The following is a 10,607-nucleotide window of genomic DNA, read 5'->3' on the forward strand; positions in this document are numbered from 1 at the left end:
CCCGCCACTGTGAGTGCCAAGACCCGCTTACTTGACGCGAAGCAAGGGAGAGGGGGCGCCTGTGAACTTCCCGGGGGCGCTGGGAGGGTCGCGCCCAGATCCCTAACCCCTATGCGCCGGGCTTTCAGGCGCCTCGACGCGCGCTAGCCCCTTTTGGCGGCTAAATTCCCCCTGCCGCTTCCTGTTCCCTCTGATGGTACAGCTGCTCTCTCCCCGACCCTCCTGGCTGCGCCGGCCCTCTGGGTTATCTTATGGTGGATAAGGAGGGAGAACACGAGCCCCATCCCAGGGCAGCTGGCAGTTTCCTCAAGGGTCGCCGCCTGGAGGGAGGTTTCCCAGGCAGCGCTCCGGAATGAGGAATCCCCGGAGCTTGGAAGAGCCGCTCCCTGCTGCCTCTTAGGATCTTTCGGATCCGATCTGAGACCCACCGGCTAGGGAGCCGTTCTCTCCCCTCTCCCCGCCACCCGAGTACTGTTTGCCATTACTGTCGAGCTCCTGCAGCGGGGCAGACCAAAACTGAAAAAGGAGAAACCTCTTCCCTCTAACAGGGCGTGTGGGGAAGAGGGTAGGAAAGGGATAAGTTCTCAGTGCAGGGGGAGGAACTTCTAATCTGTTTTTTAAAGTGTTTTAAATTGGCGCCGGAGCCTCCCCAACTCAGCGCCTCTCACCTCCGAATCCTTGGCTCTGCTACTGGACCAAAGTTGTTCAGAGTTTTCGGGCGGAGTAGAGGGGCCGGGCCAGAGCAGATCTTGACCTGAACCCACAGGATGGTCTCACCACTCTCTGCTCCCTCTGCGTGACTGGGTCGAGCGTAGATTGAAGGTTGGGGTGTGGGGCTCGTAGGAGTGGGATGGGCGCTGGGGCCAGAGAAGGAAGGTTCGGAGCTTGGGTCCTCTGAATCCCCTAAGCCCCCTTCTCTGCACCTTCGGTGTCCGCAGATGCTGGGTAGCAAGCGACTGGGCTTGTCCGGACTGACCCTCGCCCTGTCCCTGCTCGTGTGCCTGGGCGCCCTGGCCGAGGCGTACCCCTCCAAGCCTGACAACCCCGGCGAGGACGCTCCGGCGGAGGACTTGGCCAGATACTACTCAGCGCTGCGACACTACATCAATCTCATCACCAGGCAGAGGTAGGTGGGCTGCGCGGGACTCACGACTCCGGGAGCGCCCCACTTGCACACCCGGAGATCATGGGCATCTTGAAGGACAAGGTCTTTTTCTTTTTATTTTTTGTGTCCCAGGGCCAGACAACATCAGGCACATACTCAGCTCTCAGTAAATGTTTGCACAGGGAGCAACTACCTCGGCCACTACTGTCACAAAATCCTGATCCACAGACTCAGGTCCTCCAGTCTGGGGGTCTGACTGGCCATTTCCTCTCACCCATCCCTTTGTCTTTTTTGTTCTTAGAGCAGTCGGGGGACTGTTTGGAAACCTGGATAGGGAAGTACCCAGTGAAAGGGGTCAGGAGGGCTCTGGGAGGTGGCTATTAGCTGAGAGGGCTGCAGGGTATCTAGAAAAATAACAGCACAAGCTAGGGAGGAAACAGCTGGGTCACCAAAGACATTGCCAGATTTTTCAGCCTGCCCAGACTGAAGTGACAAGACGACTAGAACTATTTCCCCCGTACAGTGTTTTATTTCGGTCTGAACCCCTTACCTGAAAATCCTGCTCCTAATAAGTAGAGATTTAGCATGAAAACATTAGTCTAAAATGCTGAGACTTTTCCCATTTCATAGCAGGTGAGTTCGGAAAAGAAAATGCCCACTTGGTGCTTTTTTAAGGAGAAACTTACAATGATCTGTTCACTTTAGGATGAATCCAGGGATTACATGTACTTTGAGAAATTGTCATCTTTATTCTGAACCCCTAGAAAGCTAAAATGAAAGGCCACATTTCATTCTCAACATCAAATCTTAAGCAAGAAATCAAATCCAAACTATTTTAGAAGTAACATAGGATTTAAAATTTGTTTCCAAAATTAATTCATCTTAGTTTTGAATCTTTCAATTTTTAAAATTACTGAGATCAAATGTCCTTAATAAGCTGAAAACAATGAGCTTTATTACTGAGATCAAATGCCCTTAATAAGCTGAAAACAATGAGCTTTTTACAAAGTTTAATGTTATTTAACATATTTAAGTTATGTTTTTAAAGTATTGTTTTTTCTTTGCTGTTTTACTATATTTCAAGGAATAGTTGGAAAGAATTTAAAGTGGGGAAGAATTTGTATTAAAGAAAACTCTAACTTTGATGAAACTTTCTGTTTCATCAAAAAGCTTTTAAAGAACCAATTTATATGAAATTAGAAATATATGAAAATGCTAGAATTAAATAGCATTGGTTTATGATCCCTGAAGTCTGATACTTTTCATTAGTGAAAAGCAAGAATGTCTTATATCTTAATAGACCTTCAGAAAGTTAATTGCTTCATATTCTTGCTTATGCATCATAAAGACCAGAGAAAAAACTGTACAAATTGTTTTTTTTTTCCCCTAGGAAAGACTTTGTTAGTTATTTAGTCCGTTAATTATAGCATATAGTGGAACTTAGTTTTACAAAGATGATTGATATAAACCTTTACCATTGTGTAAAGCTTTGGCATTTCAAAATGTTTTCCTAGGCATTACTTTGTTCAGTCTTTACCTCAAAGCTTTGAAGTGAGTATAATTATCCCCAGTTTACAGATCATGAAATTAAGGACATTTCATGAAAACCTTTTTTAGGGGTGATTAAATTGGAGCCCTCCTCTTGATCTCTGGATGTTGTCACTACTATCAGCACTTAGAGTGATCTTCAACACCTTTGAGGAGGAGAAAATAAGGGAAAGGGCTAAGATTCAGGTTAGCAAGTGTTCCTGAAGCAGTTTCCTATCTCCTTTTCATATAAGTTCCTTCTTAGAAACACTCAGAGGCTCATAATCTGCACCCATCACCTCCATTCTATACTCTCATCATCTTCCCACCACACACATCCACTCATCTGCACATTTGTATTTTTGAAAATTACGTTTATACACATACATTTTAAATTGGTATAGATGGTACTGTGATATTCTCTTTCCTCCCCTTTTCTACTTGGTTCATGTTCTAAAGCTATATACTCCTCGTTCATTGCTTCCAAAGGTGGCATCATTTATTCTAGAGCATAGATCTACTGCATTTTATTTTTACAGTCATCTATATCAGTGGTTCTCAACTGGGGTTGACTTTATGCTCCCCAAGACATTGGGCAATATCTGGAGACGTTTTCAGTTGTCATAATGGTGGGATGGGGTGGGGTGGGGTGGGGTGGGGTGGCATGGGGGCTACTACTGGCATCTAGTGAGTAGAGGCCAGGGACGCTGCTGAACATCTTGCGGTCCCTAGGACAGCCCTTGACAATAAAGAATTATCCAGCTCAAAATGTGCACAGTGCCAAGACTGAGAAACTCAGCCCTGGACTAGAGTTTCTTCCTCCTAGTCTCATTGTTATCATCTGGGGAACTTTTAGAATATACTGATGCTGAGCTGCACCCCTGAGGAGTTAAATCAGAATCTCCCAGAGGGTGGGACGTGGGCTTTTTCAAAACTCCCAAGGTGATTCTAATATCTAGCCAGGTTTGATTTTCCTAGAGATGCTATCTTTGAAAGATAAAGCATTGTCAAGAAGAAGGATAATCCAGAATTAATTCGAGATGGGAGAACAGTCATTGATGCTGCTCTGGGTACCTACTACTTTCTGACTACAAATTCTGCTATTGCAGACTTAAGTTCTCTAATGGTAAATTGGGGAAAATATTCACCAGTTCTTTAATTCACTGGAGCATGATGAAAATAAACGAGTTAAGGTTGCCCAAGAGTTTTAGGATTAGTAAAATCAACTGATGGACAGAATAAATACATATAAATTGCTGCCTACAGTCTGATATCACAACACCAGAAAATCTTTGAGGAAATCTCACAAATGATGGGGGCGAGAGAGTTGGCTTTGCTTTTGTATTCCTTGAGTCCCTGCAAAGGAGCAATAATAGGAACATTTTCCTCCAAATTTAGATTTAATTGTGCTTGATAGGCAGCTAGCATATACTCTCTATCAGCTTTATTCCACTGTTTTATCTGATATCTAATCAATCCACAGTAGACTATTTTTTTATTTGTGAAAAAAAGCAGCTACTGATGTCCAATGCTCTTTTTGAGAAAGGGAAAAATAGTGTCTTCAAAAAAATACAACTTGGTGTAGATTTCTCAGCTCCTTTTGCAGAGAGAGAGAGACAGACAAACAGACCAGGTCCTCACTCACCTGGGGCCAGCAGCATATACTACCCTGGCAGGAAAACATAACCTTGAATCCATATATTGTTCTACCCATACCCTGCTATGGGAGAAAAGAGACCAAGAACATTTCTATGGACCAGTAGGTTTCCTTCATATTTTCAGGGCAGTTTAAAATCATGTTAGGAGAGAAGACTTTTAGCTTTTGGCACCCCAAATAAACATGGAAAATATAGGACTCAGAATCTGTTGGTAGCTGTGAGAATGGATGCATTTCAGCAGCAGTAATGTGCATTTTTGTATATCACTCTGTTGCTTTCAGAGCATTGTGACTTACAGTGGATATTCATCAAGATTCTAATTTAAGCAGGAGTTATGATTTTGTTGATGTTTTATATTTAATACCACAAATCTTTCTTTTCTAAAGGTGTTTATGGTTTCTCCAAACTTGCCTTAAAGGACTTTTACTCCCCCAACCCATTTTTTTCTTCCAGATACGGGAAACGATCTAGCCCCGAGACCCTGATTTCAGACCTCTTGATGAGAGAAAGCACGGGAAACATTCCCAGAACTAGGTATGAAAAGACTTATGTGGGAACACTGTTGCAGAGCTCAAGGTGGTCAGGGAAAGGAAATCAGAGAGGACTGCTGGAAGAAGGTGTTGGGATGGGGTCCTCCAGACCAGGTAAGATTTGGACAGAAAGAGTGATGGGGAACAGAGCATGGAGGACCTTTCTCTTCACATACTCATTTACAAATCTCTGAACTTGTGGGATAATATTTTCTGATTCAACTTAATTTGATGCTCCTTTGAAATTTTCAAATATAAATGATTTTTGCCTCAAAAATTACTCTATAGAAAATTTCTGATTGACTTAGATTGGGGAAGCATAGGGTATGCCCTAATATCTACATTGAAACAACCAACTGTCTGTCTTTGGCTGAGGTAATCTTTAGTTCTTATAGTCTACGCAGAGGATTTACACATCCTTGGAAATGTTCCCTCCTGGCTTCACTCCAGTCACGCTGGTTTTACAAGAAGCTGTAGATAAATCAAGAGGTGCTCCTGTTTACTTTTTGACTTATTTTAGTTCATCTGATGTCACATTGTAATTTATCACATTCAGTGAATGAGCATTGAACAACATGTTATTCTTAGGGCTTGCTTGGAAACTTGGGGCTTTCTTGGAGTGTGGAGCTGCCTTAGGACAGGTGCCCTCTAATATCTAGGTGTCAAACATTGGGCTGGGGTCATTCTAGGTAAAGACTGAAAGTGAAAAGACGCCTGCTCCTCCTCCTTTTCCATAGCTGGCTCTCCTGTCCCAGGCCCACTGTCCCTTCCCCCAGTAAGATGGCCTGTCTACCTTAAACCCAGAGCTCTACAACATCAAGAACCAAGCTCCCCAGAAGAGGTCACTAGAACACTTGCTCAGTGCATGTGACTGGCTTGTCACTCTTCATTGGGTTCTCCCTCTGTTCTCTTGTGGAATGGCCAGGCAGTGTGAAGGTGCAAGTCTAGAGTTGTCAGGTTTGTTTTCTCTGAAGGACACACAATTTGGATTGGAATAAAACTCAGTGCTCTTGTCCCTGGTGGCACTAGCAGACTTGAACAGCAAATGCAAGGGAAGCAGGTGAAAACTCATAAAGGTGGTTTTAAAATACTAAGCAATACATGCTTTAATGTTTCATTAATAGGCATATGATGTTTGTCACAGTAATAAGTTTAGGATATGCTATATCTACTCAAGATTAGAAATATGACCATCCAGACCAACCTACAGCCTTAACGCTGTTCTTTGTTTTGTGGCCCAAAGTCACATGGCTGGTGAATGAAATAGAGTTAATTGTACTCTGACAGCTTCAATCATGTGCACTTAGAAGGAGACAAAACCTGACAGCCTTAAAATTGCCTGTGAATGTGATTTTATTCAAAAGGGTTCTTTATAGTCTATTAAACAGCATCTTACTATATAAAAAGCCTTGCAGGAAAACACAGGAAGCATATTCAGAGTTGAATAACAATAACTTTCTTTTTACAGTTTCGTGTGATTCCTATAGTTTTGATCTTCAGAAATATTGCAGAGTCCTTTGGCTTCTTTGATAAATACCGAGCCTTTTAAATATTCCCTCTGAGATTTGCCTGAGACTCCCGTTAACATGAGTGAAGCTACTCAGCTGGGTCTCTGTACATTATGCCACTGTCTCCCACTCTGATATTCTACATGGTCTCCTATTTAGAATGCCAGCAGCCTTTTCAACAGTTTCTGATCATCTTTAAGTTCTGAGCTGGATGTCTCACCCTTGCAAGCCTCCCAGGAAGTTAGAAGCTTCTCTTACGTGCTTTGCTTTTTGTGTTTGACAGGCTGGAAGACCCTTCTATGTGGTGATGGGAAATGAAACTTGCTCTCCAGTCTCTGCCTCTTTTTCAGCCCCCATTTCATCCTGTAAAACTAGAGTCTGCCAGTCCTCCCAATGCATGCAGCCCCTGTTCTCACCTCTGCAGTTTCCCTTTGTCATCATTGTATATATGTGTGTTTAAATAAAGCACTATGCACTCAAAAGTGTATGCTCCTCAATGCAAAATCTGCTGTTGCAATAGTAAGAAATATTTGAAGTTATTCATTAAATCCCAATCTCCCTCAAGTAGCAGATTCAAGGTTTGTTTCACCAATATTAAAGCAGTGGCTATGGAAGATATAAAGATACGATTTATGATGACTAAGACTCAGCTGTGGGGGGGTGTGTGTGTGTATGTGTGTGAACAGGAGACATATCTGAAACACTGGGCAGAGCAATGCTAATTTGGAACAATTTTGCTGAACTTTTCCCCCATTCACAGGGAATTCTTGTTAGCCTTGTTAGCCTATGCTGTCAGCAGAAAGGGTTGCTGTCTAATAGAACCTTCTGCAAAAATGTCCTGAATCTCCTCTGTTGAGTATAGTAGTCACTAGGCACACATGACTTTTGAGCACTTGCCCGTATCAAGTGCAAACAAGGAACTGAGTTTTACATTTTAGTGTATCTTAAATAGCCCTGTGTTTCCAGCAGCTACTGTATCAGACAGCTCAGATCTGCACGTTTCCTTAGGCCAGTACTCTTAGAATTTGAGTCATAAACAGAAACACACTGAGTAGGATAATTATCTTTTCACACAACATGGGGTATGTTAATTTAGCTACAGGTTATTAAACTCCCCCTCTCTTTCAGGTACTTATCTGCATAGGCTTAATGTTATTAGATTCTTAGGTGTAATTTCTAAATCAAAGAAATGGGTCTCATTCTATATTTGTACTTTGAACTACACTCTAAAAAATATACATAAATATTTCTATGTGATGTCTTAAAACTGCTTACCAAATCCCTGTAGCATATCATGACTTAGGGAATTTTATGATATACAAGATATTCTGTGTTCATAAAGCATTCTAATGTTTTTCCAGTGCCCTTATGAAAGGAACCAAAAAGGCCCCTCATCCCTTCCATCATGTGAGGACATAGCAGGACAAGGGTTGGCTATGAATCAGGAAGCAGGCTCCTACCAGACATCAGACCTGCTGGTGCCTTGATTTTGGGCTTCTCTACCTCCAGAACTATTAGCAGCAAATCCATGTTGTTTTTAATCCCCAAAGTCTATAGTAATTTGTGATAACAGCCCAACAGGATTAAGACATTCCTAATAAACAAAAATTCACTTTAAGAAATATAATAATGGTAAACTTTAAATTTTAAACTTTAATTGCAAAGCTACATTCCAAAAGATTCCATAGTAGTATTTCTGAAACATTTACAGCCTGATAACCATTCTTGGAATGGGTTTAAATGCAACATGTCACACATCTATCACTGCAAATTGTAATCATCTTCACTAGAGTTACAGTAAGAACAAATTCAACCTTCATTAATGAGATGCCTATGAGCAACATAGTCATTATGAAGTAAATGTATAAGAATTTATGAAGCTCTCCTCTGATCCTAGATTTATCTGACATTCTATGAGGTATAAATTGTGTATGTTTTTTGTAGATGCCACTGTTTTTATTTTGATCCTTTCAATGCTCATGACACATTCAAGTAGAGGATTATCCCCCCCATTTTCACCGGTGAGGAAACTGAGGCTCAAAGAAAACAAATGACTTTTCCCACCTCATTCAAGTTAGGGAGGTTTGATGGCAGCTGCTCTGTTTACAAACTCAGGCCTGCGTGGTGATGTTTTCGTGGAAGAAGTCAGTCAAGACCAGGTCACATATAATCTAATTAAGAACCTAATCACGACACACTTAAAACAAATTAGACAATAACAAATAAACCATGCAAAGGGCATTTAGAAGAGGAAATGAGTGTGGGCAGAATGAGCTAGAAGAGACTTCACAGAAAATGTGAATGTTGAGCTGGGATTGAGTACATTCTGGGTAGGGTGACCAGTTAAGCTCCACACAGAGGTGGGTTGGCTCACAGAGTGGCCAGGGTTGGATCAGTGAAGAACAGTCCAAAAATGACCAAACTCATTCATCCATTCATTCATTCACACACTTACCATGTTTTGAGCACCTAGAACCCATTGGACATTACACTGAACACTGGGGATACAAAGATCAATAACAGTTTCTCAGGGAATTTGTCATCTAATGAGGGAGACATGTAGTTATGGTGTATCGTTGGAACTGCAGAGGTGGGCCTGTTAGAGTTTGGGGTGTTAGAGGCCTCCTTTCCACTCATCATGTCTCCTTTTGCAGTTTCCTGACAGAAGAGCTATAGATTTAACAATCAGTGAGCAAATGGAGAACAAAGTAGCCGATCCAGTGAGGTCAAAGGCAGGGCTGCCCTAAGCTAACTCAGGATGCCTGGCTGAAGTCTAAGCCTCCAGAGTAGCCCAGCCCCCACACCAAATTTCAGCTCCCTGGTGGAGAGTGCAGGAATAGTGAGGTTTGTGGCAGCTTCCCAAACACGCTTACCTAAACAGACACACAGACAGGAAGAGCTAGCCTGCTGTGTCCAGCAGCAGATGGAGGAAGAGAAGGGACACTCATGAAACCATGTTACCTCCTGGTACAATGCTCGTGCCCACGGAGCAATGTGGTCTCAAGAATCAATCAGAATAGCAACTTCATTCCATGCAGATGCAGACAGTAAAAGAGAATAGAGGAGGAATGCCCAGAAGCCTCTGCTAGCCAAGACAAAACTTGGGCTTTTCAAATTCAATACACTCAAAGCTGTAATTCCATTTCAGGGGCCGTGATATCTCCTCGCTCTCTTACAGGGAAGTGGGCATGAGGTGTTTCAGGAACTCTGCGAGGACACCCATCCCAGGCTGGGAAGAGTGGAGGAGGAAGGTCAAATTTCTTGGAGTAACTGATGCTTGAGCAGAGGTTTGAAGGTGGAACACCAATTGCCAGATGAAGAATGCAAGGTAGGAGGTAGAGGACCTGCAGGTATGAGAAAACAATACATATTTTGAGTAGTTTTAAATTATTCATGTTTCCTCTACTTTGAAACTGACCATGTTCTAAGCTCAGACCTCTGGGTTACTATTCTAAAAGCAGAATCCCATGTAGGATGGAATCAAGCCCCATAGCCACCCCAAACCCTTTTCTCCCAGGCATTCCTCCCCTCCAACCCCACCTGTCCTTCCTATAGACTTGGATCTGGGAGAAAACCAGCCCCCCTAATAATATTCTTCATTTAGCCAAATCAGGACTCAACTTCTCAGCCTGGGAGTTCCTAATCATGATCTTATGGACAAACCTACAAGTTCAGAGAATAAACATTTTAGAGTTGGTTCTATTCCCTAATTCAGGAGAGATACAACTCACTTTTGCTGTATTTTAACGGCCTAAATACCTACCAGCCTCTTCCCCCTGCCTAAATAAGGAACAGGACAGAGGAGCAGATAAAAAGAAATGGAAAAATCAGCATTGTTTGGGACTTCCACATAATGATACAAAGTTTCTTCCCACTAAGCAAAGAGGGCTATCTGGAGCCAGGTCCACACTAATCCTCCATGTGCCCTGCTGATGGCAGGAAAGCAAAGAAGAGGGCAGATAGTCATTCCTCTCTTTCTAATATACCTGCATTATGCTAGCAAGAGAGTTCCAGAAAAACATCTATTTCTGCTTTATTGACTATGCCAAAGCCTTTGACTGTGTGGATCACAACAAATTGTGGAAAATTCTTCAAGAGATGGGAATAACAGATCACCTGACCTGCCTCTGAGACATCTGTATGTTGGTCAGGAAGCAACAGTTAGAACTGGACATGGAGCAACAGACTGGTTCCAAATAGGTAAAGGAGTACATCAAGGCTGTATATTGTCACCCTGCTTATTTAACTTCTATGCAGAGTACATCATGAGAAACGCTGG

At 42.5% G+C, this 10,607-nt stretch overlaps 1 protein-coding gene across 2 annotated transcripts; it reads left to right on the plus strand.

Annotated features, from left to right (window-relative positions):
* The first annotated feature begins 736 nt into the window (after nt 1-736).
* NPY (neuropeptide Y) lies at nt 737-10,329 on the plus strand. Of its 2 annotated transcripts, none has more exons than XM_010855362.1 (4): nt 737-822; nt 939-1,126; nt 4,744-4,824; nt 9,507-10,329. In XM_010855362.1, the coding sequence occupies exons 2-4, from the start codon at nt 939-941 to the stop codon at nt 9,607-9,609; spliced, it is 372 nt and encodes a 123-aa protein (XP_010853664.1). In that variant the 5' UTR covers nt 737-822; the 3' UTR covers nt 9,610-10,329. The 2 variants fall into 2 exon arrangements, with proteins under 2 accessions (XP_010853664.1, XP_010853665.1); XM_010855363.1 differs by lacking the exon at nt 9,507-10,329 and adding an exon at nt 6,612-6,810 and having other exon boundaries at nt 747-822.
* Nucleotides 10,330-10,607: the final 278 nt, after the last annotated feature.

This window comes from Bison bison, unplaced genomic scaffold (genome assembly GCF_000754665.1).
Source record: "Bison bison bison isolate TAMUID 2011002044 unplaced genomic scaffold, Bison_UMD1.0 scf7180017864364, whole genome shotgun sequence".
Lineage (NCBI taxonomy): Eukaryota > Metazoa > Chordata > Mammalia > Artiodactyla > Bovidae > Bison > Bison bison.